The sequence below is a fragment of the Thermobia domestica genome, chromosome 1 (genome assembly GCF_964235325.1).
Source record: "Thermobia domestica chromosome 1, izTheDome1.hap1.1, whole genome shotgun sequence".
Lineage (NCBI taxonomy): Eukaryota > Metazoa > Arthropoda > Insecta > Zygentoma > Lepismatidae > Thermobia > Thermobia domestica.
In genome coordinates this window covers 321581659-321607079 of record NC_137454.1, presented here as the reverse complement: position 1 = coordinate 321607079, position 25421 = coordinate 321581659, and the positions used below count along the sequence as shown (strand labels likewise).

The window sequence follows — 25421 nt, the reverse complement described above, 5'->3', positions numbered from 1 at the left end:
AATTATTGTATAGATTGCGATAGTGATGTAATTTCATCCTATTACTGTTGTGATCACAACTTTTGTTAACTGGTGTCCTGCTTACATTGAATTCTGTAGTTGTTACGCGAAGACTAGTGGCGAAAGTGTTTTTTCCTCTATTTTCATCTGTTGGAATCTCCAAATACTTAACACAATACTTTTCACTGTAAGTTTACATGCCGGAACGTATAGCACTAGGGATGCGCACGAGTCATGTCTCAAATCTCTACTGGAATTCGAGTTGAGACACACTTTGTAAAATTCGACTCGAATCTCTCGAAAATCTTTCTATAATTTTTAATATTATTTTGAAGAAAGTATTCACTCAGAAATAGCCTTGAAACCAATTCCACCATTTATTACTTTAGAAAGGTACAGAACGCACAAACTTAATAGTTAATCTTTCAAGATCAAGATTTAATTTTCAGCTCAGTTCAGTTAATTAGCGAAATGCTGGTCGTGTGTAGAATGGGGGAGGCGCGCGATCTATCTGAGTTTGACAGAAGACAGGTTGTAATGGCCTGGAGACTCGGCACGAGAATTTCGGAAACTGCAGGACTTGTCAGGTGTTCGAGGAGTGCTGTGGTTAGTGTCTTCAACAAGTGGCAAAACCAAGGTGAAACGACATCCAAACGTCCAGGAGTTGGGCGCCCTCCACCTCATTACAGATGTCGGACGTCGTAGGCTGGGCAGACTGGTAAAACAGAACAGACAGCGAACTGTGGTAGAACTAACATCAGACTTTAATGCTGGGCAAAGTACAAGTGTGTGTGAACACACAGTGCACCGAACACTCCTAACGATGGGCCTTCGCAGCCGACGACCCGTCCATGTGCGAATGTTAACACCACGATATCGGCAACTACGACTGAAATGAAAACGTGACCATCGCCACTGGACCTTGGCGCAGTGGCAGAGTATTGTATTGTCTGATGAATCCCAATACCTTCTTTATCACGGCGATGGGAGGGTGTGAATCCGTCGTGTTCCAAGGAAACAGCTCCTTGGCACCTGTACTGCGAGACGGAGACAAGCTGGCGGCGGCTTAATTATGCTCTGGGAACATTCAAGTGAGCATCCATGTGTCTAGTGGAGCTCGAGCAAGGCACTATGATGGGCGAGGAGTTTCGCACACTGAATGTAGACCATGTACACCCCCTCAAGACGACCATGTTTCCCAACGGAAGTGGCATTTTTCGACAAGATAATGCACCATGTCAGAAGGCTAGGGGGTGTGATGGAGTGGTTCGAGGAACTCAGGGGCGAGTTCCAAGTGATGTGCTGGCCCCCCAACTCGCCGGATCTGAACCCAATCGAACCCATCTGGGATGTGATTGAACGTGACTCAAAGCGCATCAACCCCCTCCCCGAAATGTACAGGAATAGATGATCTATGTGTGCACATGTGCGTATATTTTAATACGTATATTTTATCTCGACTCGAATTTCGAGAGGTCTCATCTCGAATTCAAGTCGAGTCGAGACAGAAACATTTTCGGGTTGAGACATTTTGTCAAGACGAGTCGAGACCAGTGTTGCCAATTTAGCGACTTTGTCGCTAGAACTAACGACTTTTGGAAGTATCTAACGACAAAAATGTTTATTTAGCGCCTAGCGACAAATCTAGCGACATTTAGGAATTAAAATATTTTGTTCCATATTTATATTAAAGTATCCAAAATTTTGCAGTTCGTGATACTAATAATTACTTTTACACACTCGGTTGCACTACTGCTATGAGCGACCTACTTCGTTGGATTCATCGCTGCTATGAGGATTATGCCCTTCACTGCGGTTCGGAAATCCGGGAATTTTCCGTATCTAACTAGTTGCGTAATAGCTGGTAACCTCTTGCATTGCACAGTGCGTACAGTGACAGTGACGCTGAAGAACATTGTGCTTTTCTGGTTCAGTGTAGTGCGTGTGATTTATATATTAATTGAACTGCTGTTGTTCTTAATATAAATTATACAGAAATTTCGTGGAGTGAGTTCGGTGAAGTGTTCCAATACGAAAGCAACATGAATTCCCCCCTCCCAAAAAAAGATAATCGTACTCAATAAGAGGGAATGGGAAAAAGTGATTCAAAATTTTAAGTATTTGCAAACTTTCAATGCTATATTTATTAATTTTGTATTCTTCAAAGCGCATAGTGCAGTATTTTTGTCAAGATGGCCATTTTTTAAAAGAAAAAGTACTCGAGTCTTCCATTGTATATGAAAAATATTTAAATTATTTTAATTCCTTTGTAAAATTGTATAGCGACTTTTCTAGCGACTTGGCAGGAGGCGTTTAGCGACTTCTAGCGACTTTAGAGTACTAAACTAGCGACATTTCACACTGGCGAGTTGGCAACAGTGGTCGAGACAGACTTAAATCTCAACTCGACTCGACTTTATTGGCGAAAGTGTTTTTTCCTCCTCCTCCTTTATTTTCATCTGTTGGAATCTCCAAATACTTAACACCATTCTTTTCACTGTAAGTTTACATGCCGAAAGGTAATATATCGCCGTTTTGCTATATTTTAGTGCTTATAACGTATGTTGTGTGAAATATATATTCTCATATGCTCTATGAAATTGCGACAGAATAGAGCAGTTTATCATTGTTTTTCTTTCATTACACACGGTTCTCTTCCGATCTCACATGTAGTTACTGTTCAGTGATAGGTACTTCCTCGAGAACTCGATGTTTTCCGTTTGAATTGATTAAAAAAAAAAAATCATGTGACACATTTTATCAACGAACTTAAAAAATTCGTTGCTTAATTTTCTCTCTCTCCCTCCCTCTCCCTCTCTCTCTCTCTCTCTCTCTCTCTCTGCCTGTGTGTGTGTGTGTGTGTATGTGTGTGTGTGTGTGTGTGTGTGTGTGTCTGTGTCTGTGTCTGTTATTTGTGATTTTTTCAATTTTGAGCTCTCCATTCGATAGAGCATCAAAAACTATCGGAGAGAGTGATGGAATTTTTCGCGTCACTCGCCGTTCTCGAGATATTCGCAAAAAAAATGGCCGATTTCTGGAGATTTAAGAAGCCATATCTCAGGATCCGTAAGTTATAGAGAGATTATATTGGTGTTGATCAATACCTAAGAGGATGGTGAACATTTTGGTACCACATAGTAACCAGTGGCTACCAGTTAATATCGGTGCCAAAATGTTTACCATCCTCTGAAGTATTTATTAACACCAATAGCATCTCTCTATGACACCCTTCCAGAGATACTGGCCAAAAAATAATTCCGATTTCGGGAGATTTAAGAAGCTATATATTGGGAACCGTTAGTCATAGAGTGATCATATTGGTGTTGATCAATACCTAAGAGGATTTTGAATATTTTGGTACCAAATAGTAATCGGTGGCTATTGGCCAACTGACCACCGTTCTCCAGATATTAGCTAAAAAGCTCGAATTTTGAAAGATTTAAGGAGCCATATCTCGGGAACCGTAAGTCTAGGGAGATGATATTTTGTGAAGTTTTGCGAGAAACAGAAGAAGGCGCGGATAAAAAGATTTGCATGTAGGAACATTCACAGTTGTTCTTCTCGTTCCATCTCTCCACTGTTTTTAAGTTCGTCCTGGCAATGCTCTTGGAGCATTCTCAATTGATATTATATTGGGACATGAAGCACCTTTTGAGTTTTTGAAATGATTCCATATTTTCAAAAACTAGATTATTAGCAAAAACGTGGGGCTTTAGTAGTACCTTATTTCCTGATCTTATTCCTTTCGTAATTGTTTCAAGGATTGATTTTGATTTTTGATTATTTAGTTTAGCGTTCCTTTCAGCAGCGAGGCTATATGTGGACCTACAGTTTAACGTGGAATCCGAACCATCTAAGCTCCCGCCGGGAATCGAATCCGGGTCTCCCACGCCAAAGGTGCGTACGCTAACCACTTAGCCGCGAAGGAGTTCAATTGTTTCAAGTTCATAAACAACACATCTAATTGTTTCATAGCATTTGTTCAGAATGTTATTTTTACAGCATCTTCTTGTTTAATTGAAATCGCGAAACAATAGTTGTTAGATTTAGAACGTTTAATAATAATAATGAAACTCGATCAGTTATTGGTAGCATTTGGTTCCAGTTTGAGGTTAGGAAATGATATTTATATGAAATTAAGTTATACACTGTGCTTTTCTCATGAAAATGAAGGTACATATCATAGTTTGCGCAGTTCCAATACCACGCTTCTTGAAAGTATTAGGAATTCAACACTGAATGAAAAATTTTGTATGACCACATTTAAAATCAGCAACCAGCTTAGATAATATGTAGAATGACGATTTTTTAAAATTAATTTATTAATTTTCTTTACTTTGGTTTTCATTATTTCAAGTTCATACGAAACACGATAATAATAAATAATAATTACTGTTTTCCTTTGCTATTAAAAATATTATACAAAACTTGTAACTATGGAAATTTAATTTGGTTAGTAGTTCGTTAAATAACAGGTTCTTTATTTTAGAAGCGGAGAAACTAGAGAAACTGAAGGGTTCTTTCCATGGAGAAACTAAAGAGATCTTTTCTATCATACATACTATACCTGTTTTATATCATATTGAAGTAATAGATTATCCATGTTCGAAAATATTGTAACATAGATTGTATGAAGGCATTTTTTTATTATTATTAACAATGAGCTTGAGAGGATTAACTTTCTTATGTATTGAAGGAAGTCTGAATTAAATATATTTGAGTAAAAGCCTCTTAATAATGCAAAAGCTGTTGTTTTTATTACAAAGAACGATTCTTTTAGTGTATGCAATTTAGATATTTATAAATAGGGATTTTGGTGTTATGATAGTTACGGTAAGGAACATTTTATTTAAACAGAAAATTGTAGAGTAATATTTGAAGGCATTTTAAATAGAATGTTATTGCAGAGGTCATGTTTCTTAGTATGTGCTCTATCAATTTCAATTTTAGTTTTAGTACAGTATATAGCAGCTGTTTATCATTGACTCTTCGTGTAGCAAAAAGCCTGTGAATAATTTGTGTGTTCCTTTGTATGAAGGCATTTCTATCATCTTGTAGTGAAGGGAAGAGTCATTTGTATTCAGAGAAGGTGTGACTATAATACCGCTATTAATGTGAATCTGGCCACTCTCTCGTTATCACCAAACTCAAAATGGCAGTAAATCGAGTTACTGCTTTCTGCAGGAAGTTAGATTACGTTTGTCACTAGGAAATATTGGTTTCCTCTCGCTCAGACACAAATGCTACAGAAAGTCATTTTAAGTAATGCTGATGCTCAACATCATATTTTTATCCGGTGTGAAGGAAATTTAAATTGAGATGGAATCGTGAGAATACGAATAGGAATATATATGTATATCATATTATTTTAAAAGAAAAACATATTGCAAAACACTTGTTGAATTACGGTGTTTTACAATTAGTTTGTAGTTTCGTTAAATGGTATTAAAATTAATGTGTTGCGTGTCTGATGAGTTGGATTTTTGTGAAGTGGCTTCTTTTGCATTTGCGTTATTATTATTTGAAGAAGAAATAGGGAAGAGAAACATGAAACTCTATATTACTTTACAGAGTTGCCACCATATAAGAAGAATAAAAAATCAGTGTACGTAACCCATTTCTCGTTTTGTTACTGTATATAATTGTTAAAGTGCTTGTTGTTTGAAGAGGAAAATACAAACGTGAGACAAATTAGCACACAAAGCAGTTCGGTTCGATACTAGAAAAACTGTATGTAAAGAATTGAAATTATGTACACAAGAAAAAGCTTAGACTGTAGACGTATTAATAATAAATCACATTTTGTAAATATTCTTTAATGTGTAAAGTTATTTCATAATAGAATAGTTAAGTTAGCAGTCATCTGAATGGTTTAGTGCTTGATCTCTATGCTACTGTACATATTCAGCGTAAAATAACTTAAAGTATGTTCACGACTGCTATAACACAAATTTAATTAGGATAAACTTGTCGCTTTTACTTTTTTTTTTTTTTTTAAACTTGTGCATACAAAAGTATTCTCGTAAAAGACCTCCTCCCATACGTCTGACATCACTTGTAAGTAACAAAATTAGTTCACAGTCTTGCCATCCATACAAATATGTCAAGCGCGTAATACCCAAAAACACTGTATTATTATGTTTTCTGTGTGAGCTGACTTGTTAAGTACTTAATGTGAGTTGATTTTGACTTGCAAGTGTATATGAGTTTTAATCACAAATTACTTGTAATAGTAGAATCTATAAGGAACTAATTCGCTGGGTATGCCGAAAATTCATTGATTTGATTTGATTTTGTTTAAAGTTTAGCGTTCAGTTCAGCAGCGAGGCTATATGAGACGTGGACCTATAGCTTAACGTGGAATCCGCACTATGTGATCTCCTACCATAAATATATACATATAGTTGTTCCATTTGTTTTTCAGTTGTAGTTAGTGAAGGTGTTTGTATGTATGGTTTTCTTTTGATTTCTGATATTATTCGACTGGATCCGAAACGACCCGTGGATTCCTTCAGAAATACCAGGTTAATAATATCAGAAGGAAATAAAATAACTTCTTCCCTCCAGTGCCATAATTCTACTTTCCAGTGAAGTATATAATTATAAAACTTATTCCTAATTTTATTGTTTCGGGATTTTCTTATTCCTGACTCCTTTGTTATTTGGCCTACTTTACTACGTAGTCATAAAAGCGCACTAAGTATGTAATGTTGATTTTTTTTTTTTTTTTAATTCTCACTTACCTACTTTAAGTGATAAACGATGACATGAAAACCTTTATTCGGATTAAAAGGAAAAAAATCAGATCTATAAATTTTAATATTTCAAAGTACGGGGGTACGAAAGTTAGACATAAAATACAGAAAACAGAGTACGTATTTTCTTTAAATAGTGATATTTTTAGTGAATGTAACCCTGCTTTCTGCATTTTAGATCAAACTTTCATAGCTCTCGTATTTCGAAAATGTTAACCTGTACAGTAGCTTTTATGACTATGTGCTCATTTGAGGCATTTTAGTGTGTAATGTTTAAAAATACCTTCTTAAAATGACATTATTCTGACATTGGCACTTAAATTATTTTTTTTTTTTAATGCTTAGAGAAGCAAAATTTATATTTCACCAGTTTCCTTTTTATCTGGAAGATGCACTTTTCCACGTATGCTAGAACACATTTCGTTTGCACCTTTCAGCTCGCACGCCATAATTTAGTCTGTAGGAATTTCAGTTTAATTACATACTGGAGATAGTAAATAAGAAATAAACAACCGGTCATTAGAATACATTTCCGTGCGTGATACAGACTGAAAATTGAAATGTACTAAATTAAATACACTAAGATCGTACAGATCAAGTTCAAATAACTGTAATTGTGTTAGCTTCAGTATATAAGTTTAATGTATCTTTGCTTAGTTTTTGAAAGTAGTTATTCAGTTGTAACTTGTTCTATAGTGACATCCCTTTTCAGCGCCAAACCTATATTGGAGCACGGTTCTGTATTTTAATGTAGTAACCAAGCCATGTTTTCCCCTATATTGGACTAATTTAGTTCGAGTTGATGAAAACTGTTTATTCAACCGTGTTTGCGAATGTAGTATTTAAAATGTTGCTTGTATTGAAGCTTGTCAAGTTTATACTACGTTTTTCGAAGTTTGGTATTAGAGCAACCATTTTCAAACGGTATGCCGCGACTAACCCACTTGTATGCAAGGAAAAAGTTTAAACATTACGGAATATAGTGCATAAAGAAAAGTTCATTATTTACATGTTTCAAAACACGGTAACAATGACTACCTTTCGTTATTTGATACTAAGGAATTTTCTGTTCCGGAGGTAATATATCTGAGAGATCGAAAATACAAAGTAAGGGTGGATATATATTCCGGCCAATCCCGGAATTTCTACTTTCCGGAATCCGGAAAGTAAAATCGGAAAAATTACAGAATTCGGAAAAATCTGGAATTTTAAAAATTCCGATTTCGAAAAAAATCCAGAATTTTTCCGAATTCTGTATTTTTTCTGAATTTTGTAAATTCAAGTTTTATACGAATTCCGGAAGTTTCTAAATTCCTGTTTTTTCCGAATTCCAGAATTTTCGAAATCCAGAATGTTTTCCGAATGTCAGAATTTTTCCGAAACCTTCAAAGTGAAATTTCCAATTCCGGAAAATTTTGACCATCCCTAAAATATGTATATATAACAAAGTAACTTGGATATATAAGTTAAAACTTTATGTGCACCACAGGATTATACAGTTAATCTACCAAAATCTGAAAAATGTTCTAGTAGAAGATACCATATTCTTGTTAATTACGTGTTTCTTCGATTGAGAAGGAGTACTTCGTGGAGGTTTCTTTATACTTCCACTATAAACGAAATTTAAAAGTTACTTACTGCATGAAGAGTCTAAGTTGTTAGTAACATTGGTTTTTCACTGAATTTCACCATCATTTTTGATTTCATTTCAGACATTCCGACATGGTTTTCCTTTTCAACCAACGGCGCTGGCGTTCGACCCCATCCAGCACCTCTTGGCAATAGGAACGAAAACCGGTTCTCTTAGAATGTATCCTTTGTTTCATATATTAATTAGTTTCCGTATGTGTTAGTATTATCTATAGGTAAGTACTCATCAGTCAATATTTAAACATTTCAATTCCCATTTTGTTTAGTACAAACTAGATGTGACTTGTGTGTTTGTGTATGTTTATATTTGGTATAATATTAAATGTGCGGTTTTCAATTATATTGCCACCACAGACGTTGATAATGCAGGAACTATCGTAGGTTTAATGTGTTAAATATGAATTAACCAATACATCAATATATTGAATGTGTCATGATATCAATTAAGGGATTAATATTTAACCTCAATGAGGGGAGATAATCGCGATGGATTATGATAAGTAATCGAAATATGTAATGTATGATTTTTTTTCTTTCGTCATACTAGATGCTATGTTTATTTTGCTAATTACTCCTTTAAAGAAAAAAAAATTGAGTCGATAACGACGTCATTCAAAAACATTGTGTGTTACTAGTACATATTTATACGATTTACTAAAATAACCATAAAGTAACCTTTGTAAAGTGTTTGTATATAATGATCTTAAACGTAGATTTTCTTTTGGGTGAGGGAGAATGAAGAATTAAGATTAAAACTAAAAGCATTTATGTTTTACGTTCGCGATTTAATGTTATATTGTTAAAAACTCTAGCTCTCAGCCTGAGGAGGAACACCCATTGCTTTAAGTCTTACTAGTTAGTTCCATCTCTCAACTTTTTCCCATCACAGAAACAAAAAGAAAAAAAAATCTTTTCAATATATTTAAGTATTTTTTTTTTATTTATTTATTTGCGGTTCTTATGGAATTTCGTGAGAGGTAAGTTGCAAGATTTGATTCAAGCAAAACAAACAAACAGAAAAGCAAGTTAATAAAAACATTGTAAAAAAATAATGAAGTATTTTATCGTTCATTATCAATAGTAATGCAGTTATTTTGGTGTTTTTCTCTTCGAATGAAATGTTTTTTTTAAGTACATCTCATTGAATAAATCTTGGGAGAAAGATGTTTGCATTTTGTTGAAAGGAGTAATCTTACTAATTATTAACTAAATATAGGTGAAGTATTGATAAACACTTAAGTTCCAAATTAAACAAATTTTCTTCAGATTAGAAACAATTTATTTTAATATGAAGCACTTTTTGCTTACTTTTAATGCGTTCATCACTCATATTTCGGAACAGCCTATGTTAAAAGAATGTGCATTGCAATATTGCTAAATAAGTAAATAAAATAAAAATTACACTTCCAATCGACCAACAGTGTTTTCTTTAAATGCCATTCATCTCTTCTTATATTTATATTATTCGACATGAAATGATTAATTTATTTCTCTGAAACTTTGGATAATACTGATAGAATGTTGATGCATACGCTTCAGCAGCGATCGATCGATTAGGTCAGAAGTGCATTTCATTCACCAGTGAGAAGTTCATTTGTTCGATGACAAATGTGTTTCATCGTTTCTCTTTCTTAGCGAATTCCACTATTAACGAATCTTGAAAATTTCGTTGCGTGTGAGTGTAACACTTTGCGTTATGATGTGCTGTTATAAAAAGAAAGAAAATAAAAATTAATTGGAAACTCCTTATAGTTAATAGCTTTTTTAATGGTCGAAGGGTTATTTTTGTGATTGCTGAAGATATAGGAAAATTCATATCATAATTTGGAAAGAAAAATTCATATTTTTCCTTCAGATCGTCTTCGTGTTTTTTCTTCGGATCACCTTAGGATAATTTTAGAGCGTACTGCAGGAAAGCATAATCAGTATGTTTATGCAGTCTTGTTGTATGTTTAAGGAATAATACTGTCGTTTTCAATTTCTCCTTGAATGGAAATGTTGCTAACAATATATATATATTTTTTAAGTATTCCAAATTATACATTTATGCTCAAAGGTGAATTTCATCAAGTGGTTTCCTCTTACTAGTACTTTGTGAATGAACTATGCTTGCATTGTACTTGTGAGTAACTAGTTCTGAAAGAACAGAAGTATTCAGCCATATTAAACCCTTTGAAATGCATCGCAGATATAGCTAAACTTACTCAGAGCAGGTGAGAATATGAAAAGAAATTTCACCTCAAATAGTGCAAATACTATAGGATTAGTTCGGATTAGAAATGTTTCCACTTTCAGTGAATTTCTAGTTTTATACAAGCTTTATTCTACATTAAACAGGTTGTGCCATAATATAATTTTATTCCACAATATATAGGACTAACCAAACTTGAGTTCGTTACGTAGAGAATTTTACAATGGTGGAGCTCTGAATAGTTGAATGGCTGGCTGCTGAGTGTAGTTCCTTGAACAGCATAATTTGTATTGTTGCTTAGGCTACAGATCTTTAAAGTGTAAACGTTTATCAACCAGTATGCAGAGTTCACGCATGAACACATCTATAATGGCGACTGTAAGAACAGTTGAACTTACTGGAAAATGTAATGACATTTCTAGCTTTACATCCACGGTTATGCCCTGTGGCCTAAAGGAGATGGATGATTAATGAAGTTAATGATTATAGATGAGGGTGTTGATGGAAACGGGAGAACTCACAGACACGATGTTGTCCACCACAAACTCTCATAATCTGAGTTCGAACCCTAGCACCAGAGATCAGCCCTGTACTACTGAACCCACATGCCCACATTAACCAGGTTACTCAATACGAAATCATGTTATGTTCCGTCAAATGAATTAAATTCAATCATAAATTATGAATGGTTGTGCTATGTAGGGGATGAGCGTTACATGTAGATATAGGTAAATGATGATGAAGGAGTTGATGGAACAGAAACAGGGAGAAACTCAATGTTGCCTGACATATTTTCAAGTGACCTGGAATTGAGTCATGGACCCATAGCATTAAACGTAAGAACTGTATTATTATTATTATTATTATTATTATTATTATTATTATTATTATTATTATTATTATTATTATTATTATTATTATTACTGATCAATCACACCATGTATGTTGCGCCAGAGGAGATAGCCCAAAGCTACGTACTGGTTCACAATAAAAATTGGTTATAAATTTAATAGAATTGCTATATACTGTATATATAATTAATTAATGTCTGGAAGGTTTTTTTTTTCGTATTATTGCTTTAAGTAAGTAGCTTTTTATTCCAGCTACCAATGGAGAAATTAGTTTCTCTACAGTGATATGATAAAAGAAAACCCGTGAACTATTAAACCTCTCGTAGAAATAGAAACTAAACATTAGCACTTGAACCAGAGGATTCTGCAACTTTCAAGAGAGGGAAATTTAAACAAATAAAAATAAAACCATAAAAAAGAAAACAGTGGTGTGCTGAATTGTACTGTTTCTGATGAAGACAATGATAATAATAAGTGTTTTCTGTGGTCAGATTTTATTTTTATTTGTTATACACAGTGCCAAAGCTAGAATGAGCGATGCTATGAACTTGTAGCAATAGAGAAGTTCCTCTCAATATTGTATGTGCATGTAGCTAAATTCAATATTAGATCGATAAACTTTTAAGATATGTTCATTGTATGCTGTGACAGAACTTGTAGTACAAATTTTTCAATTGAAAATCCATTTATTAAATATATGTTCGTGAAATTTGGATCCTGATAAACATTCTGCATCCTTTCACTCACCTCAATGATGTATCATAGTAGTTCGTTGACGTGTGTCGTTTTTGACAATGGCTTATTATGTCATGGTATTGATTTAGTCATCCTATTATCTAATTCTATTACCATGATAGGAGCCCTCTTCCCTTTGTGTGAGCTCGGTATTCAAATGAGTGTAATGGAAGACTGAAATTTCTGGACATGGTGTATATTGGAAGCTTGCCCAATTTTGAACGAACAATGTCATTTTAACAGTGAAATACAGGATTTTTTTTAAATGAAAATAATAGAAAGCCACAGGACGAGCTGGTGGCTTGCCGGTTGAATAATTAAATCAAATATAAATTTTTCAGATTTATTATGAAAGTTATGATGAATAAATGAAACAAAAGAATAAAACAAGCTTGGTCAGGTATTCTCTAAAAAGCTATCCTCGCTTCCGTAAAATAAGTATGTTACAAAGTGCATTATTTATGGAAAATGCAAGGCTATATTCCATAGCAAAAAAGCACAATATGTCTGGAAAATGACACAGCCCTGACTTTATCATACAGTAAGTTTTGAATCAGTTCAAATGATAAAACCCTACTAACACCTTTATGATACGTCATAATTATATCTATGTATTTTCTATAATTATAGTTTCACTTCTAAACATAAACTAAACAAGAAAAAAATAGCTTAAGAAGTGTAATAGTTAAATACAATTTTATTTTCGACAATTTTATATGTCGCATTTACAGAAAATCCAATTACCACTTCTGTAGTTCACACGTAACTATAAATTAACGTGTAAGTGTGAGTATACAGTAATATGAAGCATAAGGAGGATCTTATACTTAAATAATAAAAGGCATATGGAAACGAAGACAGGTTTCTAAATGGGGAGAGGAAATTACTCGTAATAATATTTCAGGAAATTGAAATTTATTATATCATTCAGATCCATCTACGTGATAATCGTATCATGTAAGTGAAACATCAGTCTGCCTGTTCTTCGGCATCGCTATAAATAGGTTGTCGGAGAAAATATTTTTAAGGGAAAGCAAACTGTGTGAATAACATGACAGCCCTGGATTCATAGTAAAAGCTGGAAACAACCCTGTTTTTAGTCTTCTACACAGTCTCTTTCGTAGGATATGAAATACTTTCTTGATCATATGAAAAGTATTTGTAAATGTTTATGCAATACTGTATTTATTTGTGGTGTCTGCAAGTCATAAAGTTGTTGCTAATTTCGGGACAGATAAATCATGGGAAGGTTATGACTTATGAAGAACTGTTAGTACCAACCTATTGGAACTCTATTTTGTATTTATTCACTGTTAAGGGTATTGATAACACTTATTTTTAAGGTACTCTATATATTCAATGAAAGTTTCCTTGCCTTCGATTGATCTAAAACGCTTCTTGTTCTTCTGTAAAGTTCATCAAACCATTGTATTACAGGAAAGGCGTAATGATGAGGAGCTCCATCTTGCATAAATAACAGTTTATGTGTCTGGTCCCATTAAAAATTGTAGACCATACAAAATTTTCTAACATTTCCAGGTATCTTTCAACTCTCAACAGATAGAGTCCAATATTACCGGAATAAGTTAATCCACACCACACTGTCACTTTCGGCTTTCATTGCATTTTTTAACGATCTCTTTTGGATAACCTGCCCAATAATGGCTATTATGACGATCAACGAACCCTCCTACACGAAACAGCATCACCGCTCCACAGAATTTTTTCAAAAGGTGTACATGATCTTCATGGCATGCAAGCATCATTTCACAAAATTCAGTCATTTCATACCTCATTCTAAAAGTGCACAGAAAAGTGCAAGCAGAAATAGATATGGAGAAATATCACAATCGGCATTAGCTTATCGGAAACTTTGAAGCGGGAAAGAAACAGGCCTTTCCTGTGTACTGTGATGGAAGATAAAACATAGATTTTCTTTCGTTATCCAGAAATAAAATGTGTAAACGGCATTTCTCTTCAAATAAGCTACGAAAAGGTGAAAACCGATCGTTCCTCCACCAAAATGGAAGTGATAGTTTAATGGAGTGCAGACATGCTGCTTTATTATTATTATCATTATTATTATTATTATTATTATTATGAAGTCTCCTGGATAGGTTGGTAAGGTCAACTCTACTCGATATAACCCGTTAAAATATTAGTTCCTTCGAAGAAAAGAATAAACAATTGAGATGATAATATTGTGTTGAACCATGATAGAGCAGGTCCATACACCTCAATGGAAACTTCAAAACTTCATAGCCTATCATACAATGTAGGTAGGTTGTAATGTCACATTCTCATGCAGCTGTGAATTAAACCCTTACCGTGGGAGTTCTACGTATTTCTTTATTTGAAAACAGCCATTTATGCGAAACATTTTGACGATGTGGAAGTAGTTACTGTTTTCAGATTGAGGCAACTTTGGTGTATCAGTATTCTCACTCGTCAAGAGATTCATAGCTCACGTGAGATGACTTTCAAGTCTTTTCAACTACAGATTTTTAAAATAACGGTGTAACTATTGTTTCTAATTCGAGTAATAGCTTTCTAATTGTTAACACCAAAAGAATACACTGTATGGAATTGAACTCAAAACCACAAGCATCACGTGGAATATTGATGTATGTTCGAATTTAGGCAGATTACTTAACTTTCAAATTAACGTAAGTTGTCAGTTTTGTCAAAAAAAAAAAAAAAAAAAAGTGTGACACACTTGTTTCAGAATTGTTGAATAATTTTTTGTTTAGTGGTAGATTTCATAAATCTGCGTTAAGTAGTGCTATCAGTTTTGATCATTTTTGTATAGCTTTTCCGAAATAAGTACATTTTTGTTGGACTTAACATGTTTTAATTCCAAATCTTCAATTTATTTGCTATTTACGTACATTTTGAAATGTCATGACATTTTTGCACGGGAAATAAGAAAACAAAATACTCTAGGATATAAAGAACAAACAAGTCACTTACAGGTTACGAAAATTAAAAAAAAAAAATGAACATGTTAATGAACTCTCATTTCTCAGAAAAAATGAAAGTCGCTTTTAAAAATGTTATTAAAAAAATTAAAAGACACTTTCAAAAACGTCTTTATCTTCCAAGACTTCGGTACAATAGTTATCATCTTCTTCGTCCCTTGTTGGTCCACGAAGCACCTTTTCATATAAAGATAAATCGTTGTCATTTAGAAGGTTAAGAATTATTTAGTATGTTCTCGTCTCATTTTTGGTTTTTTTAGTATGATTCTTGGCTTGTCTTTGTGAAACATTGCAGATGAGAGACTGATTTAGTAATGATGAGCGCAAGAGTCTTGGTCTTGCAGTTCGTGCAAGAGTCTTGCATACAAGACCAAGACCATGAATCCCGGTGCAAGACCAAGACCAAAGGGTGCAAGACCAAGACTCTTTGCACAAGAGTAGTGCACAAGTAGCGACTCAGTGGTATAGCGTTCACCTGTGGTGCATGGAGTTCCTGGTTCGATCCCAGCTTGCGCCATGTGAGCTTTTTGATGGACAAACACCGTGTGCGTGGGTTTTCTCGGGGTATTCTCGTTTCCTCTTACTTTCTTCATTCCACCATTTCATTCATTTCTCATCATCACTGTCTCCCTTAGCCTCGGTGCATAATCCTGTGACGTTAAACTAAGCATTTCATTTCATTTCAAATGTTCTTCTTCCAAAACTAAAGAGAAATGTAGTATTGAACATCGATAAATTTGTATACTATAGGTGCCGATTCATGGATATGGCTTTGACTCCGAGGCTCAAGCATACGTTGGAAATTTGTAATGTGTGCTTATAAAATTAATATCGAAATAACATTTTCATGACATTGACAGAAACTTAGTACATGTGACCGCAAGCTTGAAATAGCCGATGCTTGATAATTGTTTATCAGTAAAACTTTCAGCCTCCTTAGGTATACGATACATCGAGGATTGAGCAATATAACGTTATACAACAATAAATAACCCATATTGACAAGTGAGAGTAATTTTGTACAGTTATTTCAAATAACTTGGTGTTTGATGCCGTTATTTTGTATTTCTAATATACACGTAGGTCGAAAGTATTTATATAAACACAAAAGATATAGACAGTTGAGTCGTTTTCAGTTTTCACTCAAATTATTCTAAAATATTAAGAGGTTTGATTATAATAGTCTCTTCGTCTTGATGTAGCAATTATCTGTTTTAATACCTTTCTTCATCCCCTCTCTCTTTCCTTCCACCATGCCTTCTAGCACTTTCCTCATCAGCCAATGTCCCAACCAGTTTCTCTTCCTCCTCATAATTACGTCTAAAATTCTTTCTCCCCTACTGCTACTATTTCTAACACCCCATTCGTTTTCCGTTCAACCCTGCTAATTCTGTCATTTTTTCTTCATGCCCACGTTTCGAAAGCCCAGGCTCACAGCAATTTTGCCCACGCAATCTTTTTCATCGCTTTTGCGTAATGTCCATGTTTCTGCCCCATAGAGTACATATTGGAATCAGTAAAACTAAATCTCAATATTTAATTGGAAGTTTGTTCAATACAAAGATGAGTACTTGATGTAATAACAGAGTAGGTAGTTGATAAGTACTTCAAATTATATGCCGGTAGCAAAACTGCCTCCATAAAAATTGTTGCGTGAGTACGTTTGGATTCTGAAACACGTATTTTTGGATAGTAAACATACTAGTTCCTCAGTGAAGTCTTGACCGACTACTGTAGGTCCCATAGTACTGGAGCTATGGACCTTTAAAGTTCATTTTTTCTCGTTTTCGGCAGCCTATAACTCCGAAAGGAAGCATTTGTTCACCCAGGTTGGTCTATACTTTTCGTCTTGTCTTGGTGTCAGGAATCACCTCCCAAACGTTGTCGGTGTTGTTTTGAAACACCCTGTATATATATATGTAAAGATTACGAAACGTTGTGATTTATGTCATAAGTAGTGAAGCTTGGGCACCCATTGAAAAAATAAAAATAAAAGATCATCGCCTATGTTGTACACTATCATCATACTTAAGAAACATACATTGTATTTCCATTACTATTATCACATTGTAGAATTTATTATCCCTTATATCGAGAGTAAAAGTTACCTATGAAAAGCATAAAATTTCTTAAAAGCAAAACTTGCAAGACTCTTGCAAGCAAGACCAACACCAAGATTGGATGTGGAAGACCAAGACCGGATGTGGAAGACCAAGACCAAGACCACCCCGGTCTTGGTCTTGGTCTTGCATTTGCTCATCACTAGATTTGGAAGGACAAACCGAGACAAGAAAGTGCCATTTCTCGTTTCAATTGAAACACTATTCCAGTTCATCTTATCGTTGAGTTGATTTTAGTTTAGCGTCCCGTTCAGCAGCGAGGCTATATGAGACGTGGACCTACTGATTAACGTGGAATCCGAACCACATGAGCTCCCGCCGGGAATCGAACCCGGGTCTCCCACGCCAAAGGCGCGTACGCTAACCGCTTAGCCATGAGGGAGCTCTCATCTTATCGTGATCAAACGAATAGTAATATAATGTTCTTAATAAATCACTGGATATTGCCATTGGTTACAAGATTACAGAAGTCTGATTTTCCAGTAATTTCAACAGAAATAAAGCGCATTGACACCAGACAGCAACATTCAATACAGAAGTCTACGATTCATTGTATTGTGAATCTCGTTGAGTCCGTATCGCTACGTCGTTGCACAATATAATAGAAGGGTCTTACTTTCGTTGTTTTTCCATTCGTTTCCAAGTTTCCTTATTTTGAACTTAACTCTGGACGAGAAAGCAATACTCTCTCTCGTCACATCCATGCTTACAGCACCGCTTTTGTACCAGACTGACCCAATATTGTAATGCCTGTTCCAGCCTGCACCAACTTAGGCATAGTGAACATTAAAAATAGACATAAACGCATTCAGAAGCAAAACATGCGCAATTCATTAGTTGTTATTGTAGTATTCTTGGCTTTAAAATAAGAGAAATTTACGCATGGATTTAGCAGAGTTTGCTTCTAAAGATCAACTTCACCAATGAAGTTCAATGGGAAATATTAAGATTTTGTAATCAACATTTTGGGATTTGGTTCACTTCCCAACGAGGAATAAACTGTAATAAAAAAAAAAAAAAAACTCAATTTGTCGAAATTTGGACTTTGCAGGTTTTGCTTCTATACCTCTGATTTATAAGTACCATTATGGAATTTATGATGCCACTAATAACTTACCAGAAAAATTACAATGTATGTGTACTTAATACAATATTTATAAGTACCATATGGAATTTATTGTCAATAACAGTTGAATAGAGCAATTGAGATTTGATACAACTAAAAGCACACATGCTTTTTTAGTGTTAGAGAAATCTCAGTCTTTTGTTTCTATGGATAATGGGTGGAAATCTCAGTCTTTTGTTTCTATGGATAATGGGTGTCATTTCAATGACTTTTGGACCAACAGGAAAATATCAATATACCTAAATCGTTTTTGCACATAGGTCTGATACTTAACGTTTCTAATAGAACTTATTTTCTTTCTTTGAAGAGATTGGAGTAATAAAAGTATGAAGGATATGCAGTATGAAAGTCATACGTAGAAAGGTAATGCATTCGATGTAGGATAACATTGTTTAGTTAGGAAAAAAATCCTTAGTGAATGGATATGAGATTGCTTGGTTAGTGATCAAAGCGAGCGACAGAAACACCCACTAATATTTAATTATGTGCTGAACACACGTGTATAAAAATTTAATATGTTACGTCATACACGTAAAATCGGTTCTAGGTTAGCATGAAAAGCACTGATACCGTCTGATTCCATTGAGTTTAATGAGCAGAGGAATAACAGTTTTCAAAGCACCTGTAGTACGTATGCATGGAAATTAATCGGCAATAACTATTGATGTATGTGTCTGCATTTTCCATTTTTATAGGCATTATCAAAAGAACTGAAAGATTATTATTTAGATTACAAGTATTTTTATTGGATTGGGTCAGTCTGCATCTTTATAGAGGGTGGATTTAGTTGTAATGTTCCATTTCTCTTTAATTCCGTTGATAGTATTTGCCACTTTAAATCTTGATTTCCCTATTTGTTCATTAAATAATTCTTACAGGCCTTACCTTCGATAAATTCTTAAATTCTGCAGTATTATTTGCGTTAACTTTTAAAAAAATATATATCAAAAGATAAGATATAGCAGTTGATAGATCTAATTATGAGTTGCACAAATTGACGGTGAGTATGTCCTCACCGAGAAAAAACGACAAAATATTTTTTAATCTAAAAGTTGATGCTGTAGATAACTATACCACCTATTAAAATGAAACTGATATGTTACATGAAGTGTATCACCATCAACTTTTTCATTATAACAAGAGAAAGGCGGTTAGTAAGATATGGGCCACAATTGTAATTAATAGTTAAACATTGATGTTTGGTCAACTGTAGTATTATGCACAGATAAAACACATATGTATCAGTCAATACATTGCATTCAGCTAGACAAAATAAGATGCTTCAGGGTAAATTATCATGTGTAGGTTCCGAGAAAAGCAAGAAGAAACTAATTTTTTTTATGACGCTAAAAAGTTTGGCGTTAGTTGCCAATAGTAATTAAAATATTTGATTTTCCTAGAACAGATTGTATTTGTTGTTTTTCTGTTTTCTAATGGTAACACTCATACTCCTAAAATTGACGCTCATAATCCCAAAAGTGAAGCAATACGGCTTGTAATAATAAAATATGCTCTGCGTTATATTCCAGGAAGGAGTGTGCTCAACCAGACGTTTTTTTTAGCTAGGTGATCAACACATCGGGTTTAATTGCCATCACTTCTGGTTCGTCGTTGTCTTTCCATTAATTCAAGTAGTTTTCTAATCGGTTCACAATGCTGGGTCAACACTTTAAAATTATGAGCCTTACCGAGAATCTAATCTGAGATTGGATGACCGGCAAAACTACTAATCACTGGAGCACCTACAATTGTTAAAATCATAAATAAGAAAGCGAAACAAACAATGAACGGTGTCGAGTATAAAGTGCAGAGAAGTAAATTCGTTTTTCTTAGTAGTTTAATGTGTCTTAAACATTGAGAGTATGGTGAGACAAGATTTACAGGTTAACACTTTTACAGGATGAATCATTTATCTTGAAACGCCTTTGTCGCTGACTGTGGAGCTTCTTCTCGCTTCGACCACTATCATTTTCACCGCACATTGTTGTAGGTTGTCCATTTTTCCTCACTCATGATAAATCTATTCAGAAACGGCGTGGGATCGTTACGCTTCTGTAGAAGTTCACACATAGGAATTTGATCGAGCGAATGTTGCTGAGGAGATCATATGGTACCCAAACATCGGGCTTCTTTCTGCAACCGACTTTCTCCAAATGGTTTAACACTATTTGGTGATGGATGTTTAGGTTCTTAGGGTAACTGCTTACATATCAATCTTGCTTGAATTTGCCAGAATAACAACCACTTTGCTGTGATTGGCTGCCCAGTGTGAGAAACATCTTGGACATCGAAATTTCCAGAACGAAAGCAGTTGCACTATCTTTTGGTTGTTACTTTTGATAACGCACAAATTTTGTACGGGTCTTGCGCAGTATCGAAATAAAAGTTGTAAAATGTGTCGCAGTTTTGCGGAAAGCTCACTCATCTTCACGGCGCAATTTGTTACGTCTGATTATTCCACCACTTTTTGCGCATCTACTATCGTCAACTGCCACTCTCAATGACGTTAGACATGACCGGCTGCGAATCATCCTGAGATTTAAGAACTAACGCCATCTTGTGCGGAAGAGGCTCAGTATATTTTAGACTACCTGAAAATTTTAAGTTAGTGTTTGAAGGTATGAGCACTCTGAGGAGAATTAGACATTTCCCGTATATCATTGGGGTGTCTGGTGCAATGTTTAGGTGGGAAATACATTAGACAAGATGACTTCATGGATTATTAGAGAATGATTCAAATCGCTGATTCAGTTCTGTGAGGAAATGTTGAATGCAAGATGATGGCATCATTTGAAAAACGTTTTGGTCATATGAAGCGAATTTTAAATTTTCAGACGCTGTTAATAGGCATAACTGTGTCTATAACGCAGAAGAAAACCTCCATGTAGCACTTGAAGAACAATTGAATCAACGTAAGGTTACAGTTTAGTTGAGTTTTCTTGTAAAGGAGTCATTGGGCTCTTTTAATGGAATTGTTAGGTTGTGCTCTTATGCATTTTGCCTTGTGATGAGAGAGTCGAATTCGATTTCCTGTGAGAACACGTTGTAATTCGGATCCTGTCCAAATTTGATATGGACACTTATGTTAGAAATAAGAGTAATAGCAACAACGTTCATTGTATTTCAGATAAAGCAATCATGGTTTACACTTTTTAAGGAACTGTTTTTTTTTTTTTTTTTTTTTTGTTTAATAAATTTTGTACATTTAATAATGATGTTTCGAAAGAACGCAATAATTGTGCGGTAAGCTACATATATATATATATATATATATATATATATAAGATTGAGCGAGAGGTAGTGAAATACCGCTTATCTTGCGGTGTGTGTGAGAATGACCGTTTTACCTGGCACGGAGAATTGTCGTACATGGTGAAGCAGAAAGTCCATATGCTTCGAGATGGTCTTCTAATCGTACTGTTTCCAGCTGGCTGGTAGTTTCGCCTGAGCACATCGAGTTTGTTACTTCATTTTTTTCATTCTGAAAAAAGCGTGGGTAGTTACTTCATATAGTTTTGCAGCAAATGAAATTCACAAAAACGTTTATACTGGAGCTAACACATGGCTAACGGTTTTTGTTAAAAATGTAGATAACAGAATATTACGATTTCTTTTTATGGTAGTAAATTTTAGTTTTTTCATAGTTAAAAAGAGAGCGAGAGAGAATTGGTGTATATGTCGTTAAAATTGTGCTTAGATAATATAAATCAATGAAATTTCAGTGAGCTGTTTCTCTTTCGCTTCTTTTTGACAACATTGAAACTAGAAACATAATGGAAAGTCATGCTATGTAAAGTAAAACAAAAGTGAATACTCGCATTGATTTCAAAATCTCTCCCTACGTATCCAAAACGTGAAATTGCATCAAAATTGTATTTTCTTTTAAGAACAGCGTTTCTCAAACTTTTCAAGTGAGGACCACTTTTGTCATGGAGAATAGTGTACGTAACACATAATTTTTGCCCCCTTCGAAATCAAAATTATAATTTTTTAATGTTTGAACATATACTAGCAGCTAAAATACACATTGTTTTAATTGATTTGTATTTCTTCATAGAATTAAAAAAGAAAAAAAATATTGTTGGTTAATTTGAGTTGAAATAGAAAAATGTTGTTTTCAGTCAACAGTCTAGCGGCATCATCACATGAAGTAAGCGAGGCATCATTAACATCTTTAATCTTACATAGCAGAAAGGTGAAGTAACGTAAGATCTGTGCACTACAAATATTATAGTGTTGGTTTGACGTCTCTACGTGGTATCTATCTAAGATGGCGTAAAATCAAATTCCAAAATAGAACTAAATTCCGTCATTTTGAGTGACAGAACTTAGCTCCATTGTATGTACGTCGTTATTGTGTCAAAACATTTCCCTTGTAAATACGTTCTAAACAATTTATCTCAAATTTTTCGATTTATTTACTTATTTATTTTAGTTGCTTCCGTCTGCCCCTCTGCTAACGTTTCTGCTCGATTTTTCGTTAGTTCAGAATGTCACCTAGCTATTTAAAGTTAACAGGTTTCTGGATGTCTTCCTGTTTTATTCTATATATATATATATATATATATATATATATATATATATATATATATGGAGCTCCGACTAACTACAGGTCAATTTCTGAAATCTATTTGTCCGCCATTTTGGATACAGATCACAAGGGGATGAAGTGTTTAATATCAAAATGTTTATCTTAAAGAAAAAAAAAAACTTCAAGACAATGTATTAATTGATCTACTTGTTTGAATTTTTTTGAGTTGCAATCTCCCTTGCCACTACCTAGCCATAGGCCTGATATACTTACGGAAAACAATTATAGTTATTGCATATTTTCTCATTACTGTCTCTAGTATGACCATCACGAACAAAATGTTACTTTCCCAGTATGCATGATCTCTCCTATTATTGCATTCAGTGAATGTCTGCGTAATCTCTCCTACTTCATGATTGCGCGAACAATCCTGTTTGAGTAAGGAATAACGAACCTGCATAACTCGGCTGGAGTTTTAACTAAATAAAACACGATCTCCGTTTTCAGTCGACATGTAATTTCTTCGTGGTTTTGACTTGTTAATGTGGATCCTCAATACCGGAAAGACATACAGGGTGAGCATAAAGTCTTGCCCTGTTTACAAAAATTTGTTATAGAAGAACCGTTTGACATAATAATGTAAACACTGGTCAGTTACATAGGTTAGTATTACAAGTTTTTTTTTTAAAAGACCACTTACGTTACTTATGTTACTGACGGGCGATTTGCTTTCGTGATACCACAGCACGCATTGCGCTTTCTCCTGCTTCGATGCCATTTCGCCAACTAACTCGCGCGTGCCAAGTAACTTACTGGGTCACTCTTGGGTAACACTAGTGCCATCTGTTGGTCTTAAAAGAAAACTTGTAATACTATCCTATGTAACGGACCAGAGTTTACATTATTCTGTCCAACTGTTATTCCGTAATAATTTTTTATAATCAGGGCAGGACTTTATGCTCACGGTGTATCTCTTCTTTAGCCCTCTCTGCTGGTCTAGTGGTTAGCGCCTGTGCCTTTTGTGCACGTGGTCCCGGGTTTGGTTCCTGGGGAGAGAGCACAAAACAAAACTTCATAAACGTTCATTAATCATCCGTTTCCTTTAGCCTAAAGGGAATAATCGTGGGGCGTTAAATATTGAGAGATGTGTAAAGTGATCTTAAAGGCAATTGTTCACCCGGGTTATATTTGAAAAAAGAAGAATGTGAGCAGTATCATTTATGATCTATAAAAATTCAACAAGAAAATCTTGATTTGAGAATTATCCACAAAATTGATAGTTGAATGCGATTAATAGTCTTATTCCTCCTGGTTCGAACCCAGCTTTGGATCGCATGTTAAACTTCAGTCAAACGGAAGAGATATTTCAGATTATACTTTTAATGTGAATGTGGAATTTCAGATAATAATTTTAATAACAACATCACAATAAAGCTATATGGAATTGACCGATGAGGCGTTCTAATCAAACAGTTTTTCACATCTTTTCGTGCATTTCACCTTCATCATTTGGAACAGAATGTGTTTATACTTAGAATATTGTGCAAACAAATGCATTTGGACACCACATTAATAGAAGCAAGCTTCGAAAGATCAAAAGTTAATGTTAAACTGCAAATCATAGTTTTCTCCAAATTATTTAATGCATCTCTTCAATTGCTTCGACTGTCAGCATCAGTTTGTCTGCAGAAGTTGACTACTTCTAGACATTATGTCTAAGCGTCTTTGATTCTTCCAATACGGTGGTGAGAATGTTAAAATTTACTTGAATATTTGAGCAGAAATATGCAAAATAGAATGCGCATTTCCTGTCTTGAAATCCGCATTCAATAAACCTTTTCTTGATGCTTGTATTTGAAAACGAGGATTGAAAGTTTGTAGTAACTTCTGTCTGTCGAGTTACACCTAACTGTAAACTAGTTCTAAGAGGAAACTATTGAGTCTTTTCGAAGTATAATTCAACTTCCAATAAATATTTTGTGCACTTCAGCACGAAGGAGAATATCTTTTGAAGATAAATATATATAGTCATCTACTTCGAAAGAGATGCAGACGAAACTTTTTTTGTTTTATCTTTCGTGTAGACAGTATTTCATGGAATTAATCCAGTGCTGGAATAAATAAATAAACTTTAAGTTCAGGTGGTTCTATTATAAAAATTTGAATTTAAAATAGTAAGAGGATATAAGAAGTTCGCGCATATATGTATGTGTAACAAAGTTTTTCTGGCTATTAAGAAAAGTCACATCTCTATTTTGATATGCACTTTTATGTGCCCTATGACAAAATGTTGAAAATCAGAATGAAAGATAAAGTATTAAAACGTTGTTTGACAAAAATGCTGTATGTTTCCATCTCATGTGGCTTCGTTGCCACATTGTCATTAAAAGTATTATCTGAAATTGTCACACTGACATTAAACATATCATCTAAAAGATTTATTTCGTTTGGAGTTCAGAATGCTATCCAAAGTATATTACCTTC

At 34.4% G+C, this 25421-nt stretch overlaps 1 protein-coding gene across 1 annotated transcript in view; it reads left to right on the top strand.

The window, feature by feature from the left end:
- The window catches only part of Tomosyn (syntaxin-binding protein tomosyn), a gene marked incomplete in the record, with an annotated part of 588696 nt that overhangs the window by 136986 nt on the left and 426289 nt on the right, over positions 1-25421 (top strand). Inside the window, 1 exon segment of the mRNA XM_081728737.1 lies at positions 8468-8565. Coding sequence (XP_081584863.1) covers positions 8468-8565 — 98 coding nt within the window.